The following is a 24,192-nucleotide window of genomic DNA, read 5'->3' as shown; positions in this document are numbered from 1 at the left end:
GCCTGTTCCTCCCAAGGGGACCCCGAAACCGAAGCCCCGGGAGGATCCAAAGAGTCCCCGTGAGAAGCCACGGAAGACCCCTCCTCGCAAACCGAAGGAGCGCCCTAGGGCTGGCAGGTCTCGTTCTCGCTCTAGGCGCAGATCTTCCACGAGGTCGAGACACCGCCATAGGAGGCGCGAATCTCGCTCCCGCACGAGATCGTCTGGGACCAGGGACTATTCACCTACGCTGTCGGGGTCGCCGGACACCAGGGTGTCCCCGATAGATGACCTGGTTGCCTTTCAAGACGTCCTGTTGAGGGGCGCGGCGAAGCTAGGCATTACACTGACAGTGCCTACTCCGAAGACGTCCGTCATTTTCGAGACTCTACATCAGAGGCACATGTCTCGTCCCCTCCTGCCCTTGGTGCCGGGCTTGGAAGAACCGGCTATGGCGCTGTTTCTCACCCCGGCTGTGACGAGAGCGGCCCCGTCCAGACTACTGAAGAAATACCGGGCTCCCGACTCGGATCCGGCCTTCTTGAGAGCTGAGCCTCCGCCTGACTCCGTCATCGTCACGGCGGCCCGCAAGCAGCACTCCACCACCCCGACCTCCACGGTTCCCCCGGACAAGGATTCTAGGTGGATGGACTCGGCGGGGCGTAAAATCTGTGGGACTTCCGCGACATCCATGAAAGCGGCGAGTGCCACGGCTCTGTTGGGGCGTTACGACCGCGCCCTCTGGGACTCCCTCGAGCGCTTTGCGGAGCATCTGCCTCGGGAGCAGCGTGAAGACTTCATGGAGGTCCTGAGTGAGGGGATGCTGGTGGCCAACCAGATAATCAGCGCGGCTGCGGACTCTTCCCTGTTGGCTGCTCACGGGTTCTGCCACGGGATCAACCAACGGCGCCACGCCTGGCTCCGGCTGACGTCCCTGAAACCGGACGCGCAGCAGAGGGTGGCCAATCTGCCGTTTTCCGGGGAGACCCTCTTCGGGAAGCACGCAGATGATGAAATGGCCCGCATGAAGGCGGAGGCCGAAACACTGACGGCGGTGGGCCTGGAAAAGCCCAAGGAAACCAAGAAACAGTACCGCCCGTTCCAACGGCGGTTCGGAGGGCAAGGCCGAGGCCGGGGACAGGCTTCGGGGCACTCGCAGCAGCAGCAGCCTTTCCGTAAGCCGTTCCAGAAGCGGCAAAAGGGCAGAGGAGGCCAGCAGTCGGCTTCGGCGCCCAAGGGCCAGGCAGGGCCTAGGCCCTAGGAACTTACTTCCCCCGGATCCGTTACCCACTCCGGTAGGGGGAAGCATCCAACTTTTTCTGGCAGAGTGGAGAAAAATTACTCAGGACAAGTGGGTGCTGAATATTGTTTGCAATGGATACAGTCTTCGGTTCACCTGCCCTCCTCCAGCGATTCCCCCGGTCAGCTCGCAGTTTCAGCTGCGCGAGCTTCAGGCGGAGGCAGATATCCTGTTGAGGAAAAGGGCGATAGAGGACGTACCTCTGTCTCAGAGAGGAAGAGGTCTGTACTCCTGGTTCTTTCTGGTTCGCAAGAAGGACAAGAACGAGTTCAGGCCCATTCTGGATTTGCGACAGGCAAACAAGTGGATTCGCAGAGAAAAGTTCCGCATGCTGTCGTTGCACCAGATCTACCCTCAGTTGCAACAGGGAGACTGGCTTTGCGCTATAGACCTACAGGATGCTTACTTCCATGTGCCCATTGCACACAAACACAGGAAGTTCCTGCGGTTCCAAGTCGGCACCAATCACTATCAATACACAGTACTCCCATTCGGACTGAAGTCTGCGCCAAGGACATTCTCGAAGTGCATGGCGGTGGTAGCGGCACACCTGAGGAAGAACAAGGTGTTCGTCTACCCGTACTTGGACGATTGGCTGATCAAGGCATCCTCCTTCTCGGAAGCGCGAGCACACTTCCAGAAGACGTGCGTTCTCTTGAACAAGCTGGGGTTGCACATCACATGGCCAAGTCTGTCCCGACTCCGGTCCAATGCATACAGTACTTGGGAGCCTCCATCAATACGCTGTCAGCAAGCGTGTCTCCTTCGGAAGAGCGACGATTATCACTCCTTCGGAAGGCTCAGGCTCTTATGACGACTCCATCTACAACGGTGAGGACGGTGTCTTCTCCACTGGGATCGATGGCCTCTTGTATCTTCCTGACGCCGCACGCACGGCTGCACATGAGACCGCTGCAGGAGTGCTTGGAGGATCAGTGGGATCAGAGGAAAGGATCTTGGGACGACAAGATTCGCCTGTCGCTGCATGCTCTTCAGTCCCTGAAGTGGTGGTGTTCGGCGGAGAATCTCCTCAGAGGGGTTCCCTTTCACAAGGACATTCCCACGCAGACTGTCGTGACGGATGCGTCTCTTCTGGGATGGGGAGCGCACTCCGGGACTCTACAGATTCAAGGCACGTGGTCGCCGATGGAGGCCACGTATCACATCAATTTCCTGGAACTCAGAGCTGTTCACTTGGCGCTGAAGGCCTTTCTTCCGTCCTTCCAGACCAACTCTCTGCTTGTACAGACGGACAATACCACCACGATGTATTACCTCAACAAGCAGGGGGGCTCGAGATCGCGCACTCTGTCGCAGGAGGCGCAGGCGATCTGGCGCTGGCTCCTGGCCAGAGGACTGACGATAACGGCCACCCATCTACCAGGTGTGCAGAATGTTCAGGCAGACGCACTGAGCAGACTGCTTCAGGAAAACCACGAATGGGTCATAAACGACGAAGTACTAGGAGAAGTCTTCGCAAGGTGGGGAACTCCAGACGTAGATTTGTTCGCCACCGCCGAAAACAGCAAGTGCAGAGACTTCGCCTCCAGGTACTTCCAGCAAGGGACGCTGGGGAATGCGTTATGGATCGACTGGACGAACAGCTTTCTGTACGCCTTTCCTCCCATTCCCCTGATTCCGGCGGTGCTCATCAAGCTAGCCCGGTCCAGGGCTCGGATGATCCTCATCGCCCCGGAGTGGCCCAGGCAGTGGTGGTTCACGGACCTACTTCACCGGTCTCTCCTTCCTCACATCCGGTTGCCGTGCAGGCCGGACCTTCTCGCGAAGTTCGGGGGACGGATGTTACACCCCAACCTCTCGTCTTTGAGTTTGGCGGCATGGCTCCTGAGATAGTGCAATATGGCCATCTGAATCTGCCCGACGATTGCATGGACATACTGAAGGAGTCCAAGAGACCTTCCACTCGGACTTCATACGCTTACAAGTGGAAGAGGTTTTGTATCTGGTGCCAGTCTAAGAACCATGATCCTACGACCTGTAAGGAAGATGTCATCCTTCCTTACCTTTTACATTTGGCGCAGTCTGGCCTTAATGTGCATTCCATTAAGGTTCATCTGGCTGCATTGACTGCCTACAGGAAATGCCCTTCACAGACTTCCTTTTTCCAGATCCCCGTGATCAAAGATTTTCTGGAAGGATTGAAGAAAGTATTCCCTCCTGTCAGGCTTCCCTCGCCTTCATGGGAATTGAATGTGGTGCTGTCCAGATTGATGAAGGAACCTTTTGAACCTATTCATAAGGCTTCGTTGCAGCACCTGTCCTGGAAGGCGGCGTTCCTCGTGGCCATTACATCGGCCCGCAGGGTGAGTGAAATTCAGGCGTTGTGTTGTAATGAACCTTATACTGTATTTCATGCTGCTAAGGTTGTTATGCGTACTCACCCTAAATTTCTTCCCAAGGTTATTTCTGACTTTCATGTCAACCAGACTATAACTTTACCTACGTTCTTTCAGAACCCTTCATCCCCAGCGGAGAGGTCTCTCCATTCTCTGGATGTTAGGAGGGTGTTGAAATTTTATCTGGATAAAACCAAAGATATCCGTAGGTCTGACCAGTTGTTTATCAATTATGGATCGGTCAGGACAGGTCTTGCGACCTCTAAGCAGTCCATCTCTAGGTGGATTGTGTCCTGCATACAATTGTGTTATCAGAAAGCTAATAAGACCTTAGGAGGTAAGCCTAAGGCTCATTCCACCAGGGGCAAAGCTGCCACGACGGCTCTGCTCCGTAACGTGCCGATTGCTGAAATCTGCAAGGCAGCCACTTGGAAGTCGGTTCATACCTTTGCTAAACATTACTGCCTGGACACTGACGCCAGGGCAGACGCTCAGGTTGGACAGGCTTCGCTGCGGAATTTGTTCGCACAATAGTGGCATTATGTACTTATTCTCCACCACCGCTTAGTTGTGGGGATGGGCTTGCCATTCTATTCACTAGATTATGACTATACACAGAGATCCCCTACTACAGAAGGAGTAGTTTCTGTCCTGTAACTCCAGTTCTGTAGTAGGGGTATCTCTGTTATAGTCATAAGCGCCCTCCCTCCTCCCTGGTGGAGAATTCTTCATGTGAACAATGCTGCAGGTCTGGCGTTTTATACGCCTTCAAAAAGAACTGAAAGTAAGTTGGACCTGCTATGCATTCTGGGATACTGGGAGAAGTCTGGAAAGTTCTCTTAAAGGCACAGTATCCTATTTAAGCCACATAATGGCAGCCTATGGGGCTTGTCTGTCCCTACCTTCCTCTCTATCATTCCTGAGTCTGGGACTGGGGGAGGCAGGTTTCTCTATGGTAGAAACTGGCAGGCTGGGCTGTGTGTGGTGATTTTTGGTGGAATTTCTAGTTGAAGTACTGGACAGTGTAGCCTGTGGATATAGGCTGCATTATTTGTCTTTAAATTCTCTCTTAAGTGTCTTTGCAGTTTCTGCATGATTTTGACAACTTAAGAGATTATTTTTGATTGCCGGGGTCCACGCACATGGGCGGGACTATTCACTAGATTATGACTATAACAGAGATACCCCTACTACAGAACTGGAGTTACAGGACAGAAACTACTCCTTTTTGCTGAATTCTCCAGTAGTAATCCTTCCTTATTCCTCCCTTTCCACCTCGAGAAGGGGACTATGCAACTTGCTTCAGAAGAGGGCTTTAGTAAGCCTGTTTATAGCGGTTTCTGTGCCTTTCCTGTACAACAATTGTTACAGGTGTTTCCCCGATTTCACCACAAACATTGCCTGCCGCAAGCACAAATGCATACTGTCTCCCATACCTTTCAAGGCACCTAGATAGCGCATCTTCACAAGTTCAAAACTCTCTGATTTACAAACATGGGTCAATTTGGGTAGCTTACTGGTTCAAATGAGGGCCTATTTTAATTTGGTGCCCAGTCCTGTTTTTTTTCTCAGTCTGACCCTCGCCAAGTATAACCCGTTCTGAAGTTTAAGTTTATGCACAGCTGTATTAAATGTTTACATTTTAATGCAGTGTATTGCTATTTCTAAGCTGGGCCAGTAGAACATGACTGAATCATGTAAATCTTTGAAAGAGAGAAATGTTGGAAAACTAGTTGCAGGTAAGTAACCAACTTTTGTTCTCAGAAGGCCTTATTTAAACAAGAAGACATGTAATGTCTTCCAAGAAGCTAGTCCCTGTTTACCCAATGTAAATAATTTACAGATGCTTTTAGAAGGCATTCGAGCATTTGTTGCTGAGCCAATTACTTATTTTTTATGAGTATACTGATTTACTCACTGCTTGTTTGCTACCTCCTTGCTTAGAAAGCTGCGGACCTGGCCGACATGATTACCAGAGTTATCCGTGAGGGGCTGGAGGGCCTTGTCCTTAAGGACTTAAAGGTAAGATAAGGCCTTGTCATTCATATTGTAAGTTACTTGTGCTACAGATAATGCTTATCTTTCTAGCTCATTGGCATTTATTAATTTCTACATACTTGCATTAAATTGTCCTCTATCTCTTCTCATATGTAATTCTATGCCTCTTCTTGATTCAGTCCATTTTAAGGTCGAGCCTAGAGTAGCGCGCATGCGCTGCTTGCGAGACTTTTAGTAAGGGGCTTCAGAAAGCCCACCAAACTCACCACACACTCTTGCGTGTGCTTTTGTTTTGCGCACAGGCTATTGGGCTTTGCGTGCATCTTTCTAAGAAAGACAGCTCGCAATTGGGCAAAGGCTGGTGCATGACCTGCCTTTGCTTTGCCCACGGCCTATTGCTTGCGGTTACCCGCATAGGCACCATCTGTTTTGAATTATCGTGCCCAGACACAGGCGCGATCATTAAAAACAGATGTTTTGCTGTGGCGCGCGCACGCACACCACTCGCCTGCTTGTTTTCTCTGCCAGACATTCCCCCACTGTTTGAGTAGTTACTCATCGGACTCTGAATACTTGTGCCGGGGATGAGTGACGTCCGCTGCGCTGCTCCTCAATGGCCCATGGCCCAGCACCCCGCAGCTCGCCGAAGGCAGAGAGGTAAAAAAAAAAATGTAAGTCCAAGGCTGAGGTGAACCGCAGGTCACCGTGTCTAACAAATATGAAAATGCCGCCCAGTGAAGGGCACACCTTGTTATTTAATAAACACTGTCGCTACGCAAGATTAATAAGAAAGAAAATGCACACTGTGTCACTGCGCGGTCACCCCTCATCTCTGGACAGGGGGCATTCAAGAGGAAAAATACTTTCAAATATATTCAAAGGAGCTCGCATCAGTCCCGGGCGAGAGGCCCCGTGTCTCGTTCTGTCTTTTCCCTCCATCTGTGCTTCGAGCCTTGAAAGTCAAGTTCAAAAAAACGACCGCCTTAAAACATGAGTAGCAAAAGTGGCACCTTTTTCAGAGTGCGAATTTCACCCATGTCCTTGAGTTGTGCGGTGTCCACTAAGCAACTTATTTATATATTTATTCCATTAAATGTGGATTCTTGTGGTTTCGGCTTCTGGGCGACTTCAGTATTAAACGGCCCTCTTCCAGCTTCCATTAATCGATTCACAATTCTTTTGTGGTGAAGTTTTGTGCATAGCAGTGTGGCTTACATGTTTGGCATACATGTTTGGAGTAAAGTTTTTCGTGTTATTGTATGCATTCAGGGGACGGCAGGGAGTCAGAAATGGTAGGTCTGTGTTTATTGTAACTTTAGATAAGCCATAAATCTTTTTACAATGCGACGTGCGGGGCTCTGTGCTCTGTCCGTGTTCATGATGCACAGCACCCCTTCCAACGCTCAAAGCAGGAAACATGCACATGCAGCTCTCTTCGGTCCTCTCCCCAGCACCTGGTCACTCAAATTCAAAATATTTTGTTCCGCTCGCCGGGCAGGGTCTCTTCATAGCCCAACCCCCGGGCCCTCGGAGCAGGCGGCATGCCAGGAAATGGGCAACGTCCACAGCATCCCTTCCTCCTGGTCCAACGACGACAAGACACGCAAGGTCATGAACTTCATCCACTCAGGATCTCCGTCAGACCCGTGCCCACACCACGTATTCAACAAAGCAGACGCTGCCATCGCACCCCAACTACGGAAGGTCATCAACATCTCCTTTAAAACAGCGACATCGAGCATCTTCAAGCAGTAGCGGCACCCCCTCCCCACAGCGCGTTGAGACCCTCACGGCTAAGTAACGCGCTTTACAAGTACTTTGATTGATTGATTGATTGATTCCTAGTAACATGCACAGCCCAACTGCCAGCAACTTTCTTTTCTTCTGCACCCATATAATTTTTATATTAACTCCACACATTCAACGCATTTTTATTCTGCTATTGTTACTTTCATTCTTAGTCCTTCTCCCAATACAGCTAATTTGTGCCGGGGAGGTTCATGATTTTTGCCTTCCGTCCTCGTGTCTTCAAATTGTTTTGTTCCCTTGCCGCCCCAGGGGTGCAGCTTACAGCAAGCGGCATGCTGCCCCCACACCTAGTCTGTGTGCCCTTACATCTGTTGTGTTCTGATGAAGGTATTGTTATAGTGCAACCCCACTCGCTGTACTTATGTTTTTGTTATTTATGTGTCTGCAGCAGAAAGAAGCTGTTGTGCTCTATAACTACATGCTAGTGTTCAATAACACAAGAATGCGTTTTTGCATTTTTCAACAACGATACTGCCTTTCAGGACCATATTCGGAGTTCTGCATGCCGCTCAACCAAAGGGCACGCATAGAAATCACGCCTGAAAACATGCACTCGATTCTATTCCCTTGTGTGTGTGTGTGTGTCGGTGTTGTGTGTGTGCTTGCGCTGTATAGCCTTACAGAAGTAGTTCAGCAGTGTGCCCTCTTGGTATGTTCTACAGGGATAGGATAAGAAGAGCACCACACACTAAACTGAATAACCACAAAGATTGAACAAATGAACTTTACCTGCTGTGTCTGTGTATGCTGCTGATATATGGATCTCTTGCAGCTGCTAAAAATAAAGATGGGGGAAAAAAAGCACGATGGGGCAGTGTTGTAGTGCTTGAGAGACAGAGGGGTTCTGTAAACGAAGTGCACCATACGCTGTTTAATACTCTAGTGAAGCTGTTGCACATAGAATGTTATAGTGCTGTTGACGTGCATCGAGGGACTTGTCTTTCTGTCTGTGCGTTAAAAACTCTTGGAAGGTGTTAATAAATGTTTCCTTAGGCAAGCATGTATTCCTGAATTGGACTGCATGATCCCGTGTGTAGTAGATTTATAACTGTTCAGTCTGGCATTGCACCTAGGATAATGTTCTGCATGGCTAAACACTTTTGAGGTCCAAAAGGCGAGACCTATTGGCTATGCCAATGCTTGTTCATAGCTGTACTGGACCGTAGGGGGCATGGCTTGAACTCCGATGGGATTGGCTGCATGAGCTCTGAGTGAGCTCCGCGCACAATCCCCAATGTAATCCTGTCTATAATTGCTTACTTGACCCTCCTGGCGACATCAAGGGTGCTGTAGACGATGCAGAGCTGGGCTGGAGCAAAACTGGAGCTTGGCCGGGCTCCGAGCAGAAGTTTTGGCTGATAAACCGGGATGGAAGGGCTGCCGACTAGGGTGACCAACCGTCCGTAAATTTCACGGACAGTCCGTAAATTGGACCTCACGTCCGTTGTCCGTGAGGATCCTTTTTACGGACGCCTTTTGTCCGTAATTCTAGGCCCTGCAGGGAACAGCACTGTTCCCTGCCAGAGGCCTCAACTCCCTAATGGGGCCGCCACAACCTCCTCCTCGGAGCACAAGAGCAGCCCCACCCGCCCATTGTCATTCTGTCTGCGGGCTGATTGCCACATCCAGAATGACAATGGGCCATTTTGGGCTGCAAAGCATGTGGTGGCCGGCCTCCTACAACCTCTGTCCACGGCAGGCATTCTGTCAGGCAGAAGACTACCTGAGGGGGAGTGGTGGTGGAGTTCTTTATTTGTTTCTTGGTTTCTTGGCGTTTGCAGAAGCATTTTGTTTTCACGCAGGAGGCCTATCGGGCTGCCAGCTAGTTAGGGACGATTAGAGAGGCAAATCGGAGAGTTAGTTTGGATTGTGTTGTAGGCAGGAGCTCTCAACTTCAATGTTATTCTACACAGAAGACAATGTAACTAGATGAGGCTTGCTGCAGTGACATGACTGAATTTAATTGAAAATGGATTAGTGAAGTATTTAGCAGTTTTGAGTGGGAGGAGTTTGGATTGGGTGTTGCCCAATAGAATGCCCCCTTAATTATCTAAATGCACATGTTGCTGAATAAACGTGTAATCATTATAGGCATCTGTCAGAGTAAAGCTTTGTTTGTCCAGTCTCTAAAAGGGGAGTCGGGGGCTTTCTGGTGCACTGTGTGCATGGTTGCACGTGCCAAAGGATACGTTTATTTAATTCCACTGGGGTCAAAGGCTATTAGGGTGACATTATTGCTATTTTAGAACGGATGTATTTTCAATATTAAAGGTAGCCATGATTGCTGCTTTTTTATTTGATGAAACTAACAACCATTAACAAAGCCAATAGTTCTGGCTTGTTGCAGGTGTAACGTTACTTGTTGTGTTAGTTGGATACAATGACAGAAGACACAAAATACCAGTTAGGCGGCACACTATACTAAGCACAGATTTTTACCTTGGGTGTTAAAAGCCGCACCCTTAATGACATCAAACATCCACTTTGAAGAAACCCCCCAGTTTTTTCATCCCACTTAAAGCCCTGGAAACAACACTATGTCACAGTCACCTCATGACCTGACGCTGTGCATCATGCATGACTCATGACTCAGATTGCCTATGTGCAAGGGCATAGTGAACCCTTCCCACCCCACCCCTTGCTTTAGGAACTAGAGCAAGGGTGATGTTCTTGCTGGGCCTCTTCTGCCTGCAATTCTGCGGACAAAGGCTCAGCTCATAATTAAAATGAAAAAGTGGGTGAGTAAGCGCTGAGATGGGTGGATGGCTGGATAGATTAGTGAAAGGGTGAATGGATGAATGTGAGGGTGAATGGATGGATAATGAGAGAAAGGATGGATGGACGAGTGAGACAGTGGAAGGATGGATAAGACAAAATGTAAAAAGATAGATGCTTGGGTGGAAGGGTAGAAGGATGGGTAAAAGGGTGGGTGGATGAGTGAAAGGCTGGAGGTAAGAGTTAAAGGGTGGTTGATGGGCGAGTGAATGGTCGGATGTATGTGTAAAATTATGGATGGATGGATTGATGAATTGATAAGTGAAAGGGTGAATGGATGGACCCATGAGTGAAAGGTTGGATGTAAGGATGGATGAGTGAGTGAAAGGGAGGGTAAATTGACAAAAGGATGGATAGATGAGTGAAGGAGTGAAAGGGTGGATGGATGACTGATAGGATCAATGGATGGATTCATGAGTGGATGAGTAGATGGATGGGTGGAAGGAAGGATGGCTAAGTGCAAGGGTCGATGGAGAGAGAAAGGGAGGATGGATAAATGACATGGGTGAACGGGTGGAAGTATGAGTGACTGGATGGATGAGTAAGTGAAAGGATGGCTGGATGGGTGAAAGGCTAAAAGGCTCGATGGATGAGTGGATGGATGGATGGGTGGAAGAGTGGATGGATGAGTGTACCGATGGATAGGGTGAAAGGGTGGATGGATAGATAATGAATGGATGAGTGAAATGAAATGAAGTGAGTTTGCAAATGGTTGAATATGTTTGGCTATGGATGGGTTGAATTATATACTATTGCGTGAACTCCTCTGATGTGTCTGTAAAACTTACCTGTTGTCCCAAAGTTTTGTCCTGAATTTTGACCACCTGTCCTGAATTTTTGTCCTGAATTTCGACCCTTTGTCCTGAATTTTTACACTTGCTGTCCTGAATTTGGACCTATGCCAGTTGGTCACCCTACTGCCGACGAAGGAATCAAGATGGTGCAGACTGGGAAGTCCTAAATCCCAGAGTTGAGTCCGGTGGGGGTCGGCGCCACCGCAGCTGAAGCGCTGCTGCTGATGGGCGGATTGCACCGGAGTGGCAGAATTTTGACTGCGACCTGGATCGGGACTGTATGAGCGGGGACCAGGGATCGGCGGCGCCCGTCTGTCTGAAAGACAGCCCGACCTGGCATTTTTGCGGCGGAGGGAGTGGTTTGGGGTCGGAGTCTTGGACCGGTAAGCGTAAGACCTGGCCTTCTTGAAGCGGCACAGAGAGCCTGGATGCGGCGCGGCTGTGCGGGGCTGCCGAGACGCAGGGCGGACAAGTGGCGGCACATACCCAGCCCCGGATGAGTGACAAATGACTTGCCCTGGAGCCCGATGACAAAGAGGAGGAGAATGGAGCTCCCTGGAGGAAGGCGGCCTACGGGAGTGAAGAAGTGCGCACGCGACTGGGGCAGCAAGGCGAATTTACACGCTGTTGTGCACAGCTAAGGAAATATGAGGCATGCGGACTACGAGGCACAGCACGATTGGCCATGGGGCCCCTAAGCTTGCACGCAGCGGAGTGCGGGAGCACGGAAGGACGATGGAGGGATTTGCAGCGCCCGTCTGAGAGACAGCCTGACCTGGTATTTTCCCGGCAGAGGGAGTGGTTTAGGGCCGAGATCTCAGACCCGAAATACTTTGCCTATCTGAAGCGGTACGGAGGGCCTGGATGCGGTGCGGCTGTGCAGGGCTGCTGAGACGCAGGTCGAACAAGTGGAGGCACCTGCCCAGACCCTGGTGAGTGACGAATGGCATGCCCTGGAGCCCGGTGATAAAGTGGTGGCGGCGGAGCCCCCTGAAGGAAGGCGGCATACAGGAGTGAGGAAGAGCACTAGCGGCTGGGGGAGCAAGACGAACCTACACACTGCTGAGCCTTACTAAGGACATAGGAAACATACGAACTGCGAGATACAGCACGATTGGCCCAGGGGCCCCTGAGCTTGCACACGAGGAGCGCGAGAGCGCGGAAGGACGATGGAGGGACCGTAGGAGGGAGGGCAACCCCCGGGCGCAAAGCTTCGTTATGGCTCTGATGGTATTCTAATTGGCTGCGGTGAAGGGGTAATAAGCGGCGTACCTGGCCAGATACTGTGCACAGGGTACCGCATACTGAACGTTGGAGTGGGCTCCAGGTGAGAAGCACGAGCCGGGTGGACACAGCAGCGGAGCGAACAACAGGCTTGAGAACGTTGGGAGGCTGTGGGCCGGGGTTGGGCTATTTCACCATTGAGGCTCTGGGATTGTCATCTTGCTGGTGTAGCTGGGACCTTGCCCTTCGTGTGCCAGACCTGCAACTCCTGAACACTGGCAGTGAATTGTGGGCGGAGTAGCGCAAACTGCTCAAAATGGATCTGCCTGGGGTGAGGTACTGCGGGCCTTGCTGATCAACACTTGAATCTTCTGTCAGTGGTCGCAACGTGGGGGGAGCCGGTAATTACAGGTGGTGAGCTGGAGGACCACATGATGGTGAAACCCAAGGGGAAGAAAGATGGTGCGCCCCAACTATCAGACACAGAGACCTCTTCTCAGACGGAGCAGGGAGCCCAGGAAGCGCCTGGAGACCCGGGGATGCAGCAACAGTTTGACCGCATTTTAACGGCCGTAGCGGAATCTTGCACCGCCCTGCAACAGGACATTGCGTAAGTGGCGACGGGCCTGGGGTTCTTGCGGGCGGACCACTCAAAGCTAGTAGACAGAGTGAAGCAGGTGGAGGTCGTGCTCCAGGAGGTGGCGCCGGCCCAAACCGCACTGGAGAATAAAGTGACAGATGTGTTGGAATGAGTTCAGGCGCTGGAGAGGAGAGCTGAGGATGCTGAAAGCAGGAACTGACGTAATAACATCCGCGTGGTGGGCCTACCGGAAAAAGAAGAGGGGTCTGATATGGTGCAATACCTGGAGAACTGGCTGAAGACTGTAGTGGCCCCTGAGGGACTATCCTCCTTCTACACATTAGAGCGTGCGCATAGGGTACCTGTGAAGGCGCCGCTCCCGGGTCGGCTGCCCCGCCCGGTAGTGGCCCGTCTGCTCCATTACAGAGACCGAGATTTCTTGCTTCGAAAGGCACGCACGGAAGGCTCGTATCAAGTTAGCAACGGCAAGGTAACACTATTCCCGGATTACACTTTGGAAATATAGCGCCGCCGCGCGTCCTTCCTTTTGATTAAGAAAGGATTGAGAATGGAGGGGCTCCAGAACTCCTTATTGTTCCCAGCCAAGCTAAGAATAATTTTGGACGATAAGTCTCAGTTCTATGATACGCCGGATGAGGCGTGGTCGTGGTTGGAAACTTATTGGGCTGGGACAGACCGGCTGGGACTCCAGGCCTCGGATTCTCTGAAAGACCATCAGCTCCTCAAGTCACAATGACTACGCCGCAGACGGCGAGGGCTGCAGAAACCATCGACGTCACAGACTGAGGTGGAACGACGAGGGATGCTGGAAGCGATATCGGCTCTGTCGGGAGACCAGCGGGCCAACTCAAGAGAGAGCACGGACTCGGAGAAGGAAAAGGAGAAATCCGACACAGAGATATCAGAAACGGACAGCCCCCGGGGGCCGACCGTTACACCGCTAACAGCGGATGGGCTACTAGATGAGATGGGGCACGTACATTGGGAAATGGCTGTTGGGGGTTTGGAGATCTCTGGCGAGCTTGAGGATATTGTTGTGGCCGCAGTGAGCCGGAAGTTAGTTGCCTAAGGGGGGGTCATTTTGAGATGGCTCTGTGGCCCGGAGCTAGACACGGGCAAGGGATTCCTGGAAAAGTGGGTAGGAGGGAAGAGGACTATGTGCTTTCATAGGGGATCAAAGCGGGATGGGACCAGGAGTTTGCGTGGTCGCCTGTTGGCACCGAGCACCCCCAACTGCCTATAAGGCATTCCCGCAGTGACTACTGGTGGGCTTAGTTGTGTGTTACTTGTTGGCACGGTTTGTATGGGGACCGGCAGTTTTTTACTAGGTCCTGTTCTTGGGGGTGTGGGGGGATGGGGGAGTTGGGGTTCTGGTTGGGATATAGGGGCCACTGAGGAATGTGGACGTGTGTGGAGCGACTGGCGGACTTTGCTCAGCTGCAATGGGTACGTTACCTGAATTGTGTTGCAACATTTGGAGTGTGAGGGGTCTGCACACTATGACAAGGTGCCTTAAAGTCCATGCATATCTAGTCAGGAGGAGGATACACGTAGCATTGTTGCAGGAAACCCATCTTACCAAAGCAGAAGGTCAGGCACTGCAGCGCAGGTGGAGAGGACAGGTTTAAAGTACATCATATTCGGCATTTGCACTGGGGACATTATTTGGGTAAGAGCAGGGGTCCCTTTTCAGGTCACGAAACAGACAATAGACCCGGAGGGCAGATATGTGGCAGTGGAGGGGAGGTTACACAGTAGGTACAGAGCGTAGTGCAGTATATATGCACCAAACGTAGATCAAGTACAATTCCTTGATCGAATTTCAGGCACATTATTTGACGGGCCCCGTGATGCTAGGGGGGGACTTTAACTCCATTGAAGACATAACATTGGACAGATCATACCCTCCACTAGCAGATTCCCCGTCCTTAGGTTGACAAAGAGTAGGTTGGACTGGCAGAATGGGTGGAATCTGGTAGACGTATGGCGTAACCACCATCCAAGAACCGGGACTACTCCTTCTTTTCGGCGATGCACGAACTCCACGTTCGGTTAGATGCAATCTTATGCTCAACAGCGATGGTGCCCTATATCAGAGGTCAGTTACCATTAGACTCACTGGTAGTGGCTAACGCATGCAAAAGGGCCAACTCACAGACAACAGGGGAGGCTCCTCCTCCTGATAAAGAGTCCAAAATACTAGAGGCCTCTGGTAAAAGGGTAGCATCACAGGCCTCCAATTCATGTAATCTCAGACCTGGTAGCATTTACTCTTTTTTAATGCATGTTTATATAGCGCAGACTTTACCCGAAGGTGCCAGAGCGCTGTTCAACAGAACCAGTTACATTACATGAGAGAAATGTTACAACAAGCATTGGGTGAAAATAACAAGCAAAATGGTGGCAGCAGCTAGGGCAGGCACCAACCATGTTTCTCCGAGGCAAAGCAGGAATGCCTTGGAGAAACGCACAGTCATTTTGGGATTCGGGGGCATTTTTCTTTCTCTCCTCTTCCCATTGGCTGGAAGGTAAAATTCCAGCCAATGGGAAGAGGAGAGAAAGAAAGTTAAAAACACACCCTCGAATCCCAAAAAGACGGGGCTTGAACGGAGTGACACCCCTCTCCTCTAATGGCTGGCCTCCGATTATGGAAGCCAGCAAATAGAGAAAAGGAGCGACCTCTGACCCTGTCTTCAGGTTAGGTCGCCCCCACGCCGCTGCCGCCTGCTCTACCTGGTCTCCGCTGCCTCCTGCCGCTCGATCTTTTTCCGCCGCTGATCCCTGCCGCCCAGCTCCCGCCACCCAGCTGCTCCTCCCTCCCGTCAGCACTCTTCTGCAGACCATGCAGCGACCACGCGCAGCGGGCGCGCCGAAGGCAAGCCCGTCTGCGCCCGTCCGCGCTTAGACCGCGCCCAGCGCCAGGACCCCTGGCCCCGGCGATGCTAGCCCACGAGACAAACATACGACGCCGCCACCCTCAACGCACTCAAAGCCGGCCGGAACCCCGCCTGCTACCATGCCAACCCGAAACGCACCCACGGACATTTCACCTGCCAAGTCTGCGAATTCACCTGCCTCCGGACCTGTACCGCACCCGCAAGGCCAGGCACCAGCCACAATCACCTCAAGTGCATCCTGCTCAACACCCGATCCGTCCACAGACACGCCGTCGAACTCTGGAACCTCCTCGACACAACATCACCAGACGTCGCATTCCTCACAGAAACCTGGATGAATTCCTCCTCAGCCCCCGACATTGCCATAGCCATCCCGGAGGGCTACAAGATCACCCGGAGGGACTGCGTCTTTCAAACCGGAGGAGGCATCGCCATCGTCCACAAAAACACCATCCGAATCACGACCAACTCCGACGACACCCTCACCACCGCCGAGCACCTCCACTTTCAGATACACACCGACCCCAAGACCATCCTCAGAGGCACTCTTGTCTACAGACCCCCGGGACCACGCACACAATTCAGGAAGCCATCGCAGACTTCCTCAGCCAGCACGCCCCTTACCTCCTCTGACTACATCCTCCTAGGAGACCTCAACTTCCACCTGGAGAACAACAATGACAGCAACACATTCGCCCTCCTGGACAACCTCGCCAACCTCTGACTCAAGCAACTGGTGAACACCCCCACCCACTACGCCGGTCACACGCTAGACCCCATCTTCTCCTCCAGCAAGCACATCTCCTTCAGCCACTCCACCGGACTACACTGGACAGGCCACAGCTGCGTCCACTTCAACTTCAGGAGAACCACGACCCACCACCACCCGCAACAGGTTTCCCGCAGAAGCTGGAACAAGATCTCCGCCGAACAACTCACCTCCTCCCTCAGCCACAACCCTCCCACCAACACGAGGCACGAAGCAGCCCGCAATCTCACACAGTGGCTCACCAACTGCGCCGATGACCTTGCGCCTCTGAAGAACCCCCCAGCAGACCCGGCAGCAAGAAAACCTCATGGTTCGCCAACGACCTAAAAAACTCCAAGAAAACCTGCTGCACCCTCGATAAAGCCTGGCGCCACAACCAGACAACGGAGAACATTATAGCCCTCAAGAACGCCACCCGCAAACACCACCAGCTGATCCGCACCACCAAAAGGACAACATTCAAAGAACGTCTGGACAACAACACCCACAACAGCAAAGAACTCTTCAACATAGTCAAAGAGCTCTCCAACCCCAGCGCCTGCAACAACAACATCACACCCTCGCAAGACCTCTGCGACTCACTCGCCTCGTTCTTTCACCGCAAGATCGCCGACTTACACAACCGCTTCGGCGCACCGACCACGCTCCCAACCACTGATCCAGCGCCCCCCACCACCACCCTCTGCAACTGGACCCCGGGCAGCACCGAAGACACCACGCGCACGATGAACACCATCCACTCCGGATCCCCCACCGACCCCTGTCGACACCACATCTTCAACAAAGCCGACTCCATCATCGCACCCTAACTCCGGGACATCATTAACAGCTCCTTCGCATCCACCACCTTCCCGGAGACCTGGAAACATGCCGAGCTCAGCTCCCTCTTGAAGAAACCCACCGCAGACCCCATGGACCTCAAGAACGTCCGCCCCATCTCACTCCTCCCTTTTCCTGCCAAAGTCATCGAGAAGACCGTCAACAAACAACTCTCCGCCTTCCTCGAGACAAACGGATCCCTCGACCCCTCGCAGTCCGGTTTCCGAGCAAACCACAGCACACAGACCGCCCTCATCGCAGCTACGGACGACATCCGGTCCCTGCTCGACAATGGGGAAACAGCGGCACTCATCCTCCTGGACCTCTCAGCAGCCTTCGACACCGTATGTCACCGCACCCTGATACAACGCCTCAGCAACACCGGAATCCAAGGAACGGCCTTGGAGTGGATCATCTTGTTCCTCGCCGGAAGAACCCAGAGAGTCCGCCTCCCCCCGTTTTGTTCTGCGGCCACCGAAGTCATCTGCGGCGTTCCGCAAGGATCCTCGCTCAGCCCCACCCTCTTCAACGTCTACATGAGCCCCCTCGCAGCCATCGCACGCCAACACAACCTAAACATCATCTCCTACGCTGACGATACCCAACTGATCCTCTCCCTCACCAACGACCCCACCACCACCAGAGCCAGCCTCCAGGAAGTAATGAAAGACGTCGCGGAATGGATGAAGCTCAGCCGTCTGAAACTGAACTCAGACAAAACGGAAGTCCTCATCCTGGGTCCTTCTTCCTCTGCTGGGACGACTCCTGGTGGCCCCCTGCCCTGGGCACCGCCCCCAAGCCAACGGACCATGCTCGCGACCTGGGCTTCATCCTGGACTCCTCCCTCACGATGTCCAAGCAAGTCAACGCCGTCTCGTCGTCTTGCTTTAACACCCTGCGCATGCTCCGAAAGATCTTCCGGTGGATCCCCACCGTAACCAGGAAGACGGTCACCCAGGCCCTCGTCACCAGCCGACTAGACTACGGGAACACCCTCTACGCTGGAACCACAGCCAAACTCCAGAAAAGACTCCAACGCATACAGAGCGCTTCTGCACGACTCATCCTGGACATCCCCCGTCACGGCCACATCTCTGAAAGACCTGCACTTGCTCCCCGTCAGCAAGAGGATCACGTTCAGACTCCTCACCCACGCACACAAGGCTCTCCACGGCATGGGCCCCAAGTACCTCAACAGCCACCTCGCTTTCTACACACCCACCCGCCAGCAACGATCCGCCAGCCTCGCCCTCGCCACCGTCCCATGTATTCGCAGATCCACCTCCGGAGGAAGATCCTTCTCATACCTGGCGGCCAAGACATGGAACTCCCTTCCTACCCACCTACAGCTGACCCAGGACCATCTCTCCTTCAGGAAACAACTCAAGACCTGGCTGTTCGAGCAGTAGCGACTCCCCCTCCCCCAGCGCCTTGAGACCCTAGCGGGTGAGTAGCGCGCTCTACAAATTCCATGATTGATTGATTGATTGGTTCAAGCCCCCACACTGTAAACATAAGATCTCTCCCTGCGACTGCGCAAGCGCAGCCTACGCAGGTCTCGACCTAAAAAGGAGATGTAGAATACATGTCCTGTTTCAATTGTCATTTTTACTGTAGCAAGACCAGGAAACCCTTGGCTAATCTGAAATTTCGCTAGCCGACATGCTAAGTTATAACTTCCACTACTTCAGGGTATCAAATTTATAGTTGCTTTAAACCCGACCTATTGCTGAAGTCGGATTTGAAGCAACTTTTAAGGCAAACCTCTGGAAGCCCTTCCTGACTGTCTGCAGCTGTTTCCCTTAAACCAACAGGTTGCCCCCTCCTAGGAAGTGTGAGGCGCTCCCAGAAACATAGAACAGAGAGATGTTGGTGGGAAGAGGTGTGACCTCCAGCTGGATGACTACCAGACGGCGGCCACAGATGGCTCAGCTTCAAAGAGACTACCACGTCAGTGAGCAAATGGAAATCATGCCTTAGCCCAACTCCTCCTTCTTATAGGTAGAAAGCAAGGCATCTCATCCAGAGGCGGTAAACTTGTTGTGAAATTGGTTTTCCCGGAGGAGCAACTCATTATACCTGGTATACACTAGGGTGTGCCCAGACTTCCTCACAGGGGGAGAAGCCCAAAGCCATCTGGGATTCAGGCAGAGAAGGGGACTCTGGCATTGCTATTGAGCAAAATTCACAGGAAGGGTTGTAAAGTAGGAATAGTTGCTCCGTGGGAACTGTAGCCTCATTGGTTAGTGAGCTCTCTTCTCCCACGAACACGAAGATGCCATTAATGTGGCACACCAGGTACTCAGTTTTCAGATCACTACTGGGCTAGACCGAAGAAGGACTGCTCTGCTGCTCCTTGGACCTGGCAAAGAGAGGCACCCAAGGGGCCTGCAAAGAGGACTGGGCCTGATGTTCCGTCTCGTGGAATGGAACTTCACTTATGCAGGACAGAAGAATTTACTCCAAGGACAAGGTAGCTAACCTCCTATGCAGCACTAGGGCTACAGAAGCTAAGAAAGGTTGCACCCTTGAGAGCCCCGTTGTCCAGGAAACCCTGCCCCACTCTGTACGATGAGGTGCAGCATGGGAGACAGTCTTAATCATCTCAAGGTGACCCTAAGGTCTTTGGACCCGTAACTAATGTCAGAGTGGACTCTGAACCCCAGAAAAGAAAGATTTGCTTACCTGTAAGTAACCGCTGAGAGGCCAGTTGGGCAGTGGCAATTGGGCTTGGGCTGGACTCCACAATTGCATTGTGAGAGATAGTCCTGAGGCTGGAGACAACCACTGACATTCGTTAATACCAGGGCGGCCCCCAGAACACTCCCCACTTCTGTTCAGCATCTTCAGAACTAGTGGAGTGGGTTCTACCCTGCCCTTGAAAGAAAAGGGGAGGTCACCTATATGGTGGAACCTGGCAGTTGCAACTATCCCAAAAGGGTTATACATGTCGACCGACTGAAGCCCTACTATGACAAAGCTGATGTGACCATGCTCATTGTCACAGATGAGTGACATGAAGCTGAGATTGAACCACACCTTGATCTCCTATCCAGCAATTCAAAAGATTTGTTGATGGAGTGGTCTTGTCAGACACCCTAACTGACCACCTTCAGGCTGATTGCAGGCAAGTCTTCAATCTGTATGCTGAGCACTTCTCTCTCACCCCCTAGTCAGATTTGCTGGTGTACCCATGATGTGGACACTGGTGACAGCTTACCCGTCAAAAACAAAATTTACAGGCAGTCTGATTGTGTCAGAGAGAGCATCCAAGGAGAATTAAGCAAGATGCTGGAATTGGGTGTCATTGAACCCTCCAAGAGCCCCTGGGCCAGCCCAGTTGTGTTAGTCCCCAACCCGCACTCCAATGGTGGAAAGAAAGAAATGAGGTTTTGTGCGGGCTATAGGGGTCTCAATGCTGTGACGAAAACTGATGCACATCCAATTCCTAGAGCAGATGAATTGATTGACAGGATGGGGGCAGCCAAATATGAGTAACTTTGATCTTTCATCTGGGTACTGCTCGATAGGTCTGACCCCTGGAACACTAGAAAGATCTGCTTTTTCTACCCCAAGTAGGCTCTTCCAGTTTACTGTGATGTCCTTTAGATTAAAGAATGTCCCTGCCACCTTCCAGAGGTTGGTGAACAAAGTCCTTGCTGGGTTGGAAGCCTTTAGTGCCGCGTATCCGGATGATATGGCTGTCTATATCTCTACTGGCAGGATCACCTGATCCACCTTGAGAAGGTCCTTGAGGCTCTGAAAAGTGCAGACCTCACTATCAAGGCAAACAAGAGCCAGATAGGGCAGGGAAAGTTTGTATAATTGGGCCACCCGATAGGCTGGGGACAAATTTAGCCACTCCAACCCACGATCCAGACCGTTTTGGACTGAGAAGCTCCAAAAACCCACACCCAAATCAGGGCATGCCTTGGCTTGACTGGGTATTATGGGAGGTTCGTGAAGGATTATGGGTCCATGGTGACCCCCATCGCTGAACTCACCTCAAAGATGATGTCCAAGAAAGTGAATTAGACAGTGAGCTATCAAAAAGCTGTTGACACTAGGAAGGATGCAATGTGCTCTTCCCCGGTCCTGAAAGCTTCAAATTACTCCAAGCAGTCCATTGTGCAGACAAATGCCTCTGAGCATGGGATAGGTGCCGTCCTAGCCCAAACAAATGATGGACGTAACCAACCGGTTGCTTTCATAAGCAGGAGACTACACCCCAGAGAGCAGCATTGAAGTGCCATAGAGATGGATGTCTTTGCTTTGGTCTGGGCATTGAAGAAGTTGAGGCCGTACCCGTTTGGCTCTCACTTCCTAGTTCAGACAGACCACCAGCCTCTCAGATGGCAACAACAAATGAAAGGTGAAAACCCCAAACTGTTGAGGTGGTCCGTATGTCTACAGGGAATGGACTTTACAATGGTACACCGACATGGGACTGCCTGTGCCAATGCAGATGGACTTTCCAGGTACTTCCACTTTGAAGACTAAGACTCTCCAGGAGAGGTTTAGTTTCATCCTCTTTCGTATGAGGGTGGCGGAGGTTGTGTGGGAAAGTGCCTCTTTTAACATGGTTAGCCCCCCAATTTTTGCAAGGAAAACAATGTGGTTTCGATTGTAGTGTACAGGGTCCATGCCAGCCGGGTTCCCTCTGCCAGTGCTTCTTCCCTAAAACTGTACCACACGATTGGCAACTTCAGTCCTCTGTAAGTCCATAGTAAATGGTGCCCTTGGTGCCTAGGACCTGGGACCTGGAGAAGGTCCTCTGGGGACCCGTGACCAAGGCCATGCCATTGCTGCATGCATGCCTTGGTGCTGTGAAAAATGACTACGTTGATATAGCAGCCTGCCTGTGTGTGTGCGCCATGCCAACCAGCACTACCTAATGTATAGGCAAGTCACCCTTCTAGCAGGCCTTACAAGCCGGGGTTCACTATATCTCAGATGTGTGTATATCTGCATGAGTAGATTTGCCTCTACAAGCCATGAAACTGCTGGGTAAAAGTGCGCTGAACAAATAATTTTAAATTCAAATTCAAATTTAAGTCTGTTCTTAATATTGTAAGTGCCAGTGAAGCCATAGAGAATACATGGTCTGGAAACTCGACAACTTGAGTTCCCCAGCACCATGATGGCTTTACTAAACCTAGGAGTGTTTGGTACCAAACAACTCCTGTCAATAAACCCGCACTGATGCCAATGTGGGATTTATTTAAGTATATACCCAGAGTGCACCTTGGAGGTGCTCTCTGAAAAGCTACCAACCCTAGTGCTGTCTCTGACTAGCTGTAGGCAGCCTGCCACTACCAGATATGTTTCTAGACCCCTGAGTCGAGTGCCCCTGCTCTGTGAGGCCAGAAAAATAGCATATCCTGGGCGCAGGTGTCACCCCTCCTCCCCCAATATGGGCGCAGTGCTCAAGAGGGAAGCTTCAAATGCCTGCCGCCTTTATAAGGCAACCCCGCCTCTGCTGACAGCAGCAAATGGCAGCCCCCCATTCAAACCTCCACTTTTGGCGAGAGAACCGGTGGGAAAACTTTGGAATAATGGGATGTGAGCCCCCCTTTACCAACTCCACCTTTCCAAGATGGTGGGACTTATCCAAACAGGGATAGGGCCAGTGGCTGCTGCTCCTCTAAAGCGGAGGAGTGTCGCTCCACTGCCTTGATGCTGCAAGAGAAAGGAAAAAATAAAATGATAATAACTAATGTTGTTATAATTTTATTTTGTCCTCCTGCTGAGGCAGCTTGCATGAGGTGGTGTAGCTGAAGAGCAGGAAAGGAGGGTACAACCCTCCTACGTGCGCAGTGACTGTTTACCCGGCGCTTTTGGGCCAACCAATACAGTCATGTGCACTTTCACATACTGACCTCACCAGCCCCTGGCTGAGCGCCGTGTCATGGCGCTCAGACCAATCACAACGCTGGATTGCGGCGTTGTGATTGGCTGCAGGGGGCATGGGAGCCCTAGTGCTTCCTGTTTCTCCCAAGAAGGAAGAGAACGCGGGAGAGGTGGTGGCCAGGAGGTAAGTGATTCCCCCCCAGCAGTTTTTTTTTTTTTACCCGATTCCCTTCTACCACCCACCCCACTGCAGGTGGGAGGTAGCAGACGCAACTGGCTAGGACTATGCCCCATCCCACAGGAGAGTGTCATAATAGTGGGTGTAGATACCCCAGGTAAAGAACCCATTGGTCCCTACATGTTACTCCCCTGACTTCTAGTATTTAGATGGCTCCCCTGGACCCTGAAATCCGATTTTCGAAGACCTAAGGAGCCATGACACTGAAGAGCCCCAACTGCACGATAGAATGAGGACCAGTGACTGACTCTGCGCTACCCCTGCTGGCCTGTCTGCTACCTTTCGCCTCTGCTACAAAAAGACGACTCTTCCTGCAGGCACAGTGACCTCTAAAACCCTGGGAGGACTGCCTGCGATAAAGACCCTAAATCTTCCGTGGTCAATGTACCTGTCCAGTAGAAACCATTTACAAGGAAAAGAACTCTGTCCCCTGAAGAACCGCAAACTTACCTCTGGCTCCACCTCTGCACTCAATGCACATGGCCCAAGTCCAGGTGGCCTGCCGGTCCTGTGAAGGTTTGCCAGCGCTACTGAGCAGGAGTCCCCTGGGCTGACCCCTGCCAGCCTCAACTCAATGACACCCCTGAATGCGACCAGCCCTGTAAGCTGTTTCCTGACGCCTGATGACACCCTGTGCCCAAAGTCCCTGGACCTTGAGTATCCTGGCTGATGGTGTCCCTACGTCCCCTAGCATTTCTACTTGCCTTGGAAGATGTGGGTTTTCTTCGTCCAGACTCCTGGTCTGAGACTGAAGCCTTTCTGCAACCTCAATGTCCTCTATT

The 24,192-nt window shown here is 51.9% G+C and overlaps 1 protein-coding gene across 2 annotated transcripts in view; it reads left to right on the top strand.

The window, feature by feature from the left end:
• Window positions 1-24,192, top strand: part of LIG3 (DNA ligase 3) — a 254,312-nt gene that overhangs the window by 104,116 nt on the left and 126,004 nt on the right. For both annotated transcript variants that reach the window (XM_086954719.1, XM_086954721.1), the window contains exon 13: window positions 5,581-5,658. In XM_086954719.1, the coding sequence (XP_086810845.1) occupies window positions 5,581-5,658 (78 nt within the window). The remainder of the gene's footprint in view (window positions 1-5,580; window positions 5,659-24,192) is intronic.

Source organism: Lissotriton vulgaris, chromosome 2_1, assembly GCF_964263255.1.
Source record: "Lissotriton vulgaris chromosome 2_1, aLisVul1.2, whole genome shotgun sequence".
In the NCBI taxonomy this organism is placed as follows: Eukaryota; Metazoa; Chordata; class Amphibia; order Caudata; family Salamandridae; genus Lissotriton; species Lissotriton vulgaris.
The sequence above is the reverse complement of the archived record's forward strand: the minus strand, read 5'-3'. Positions and strand labels throughout refer to the sequence as shown.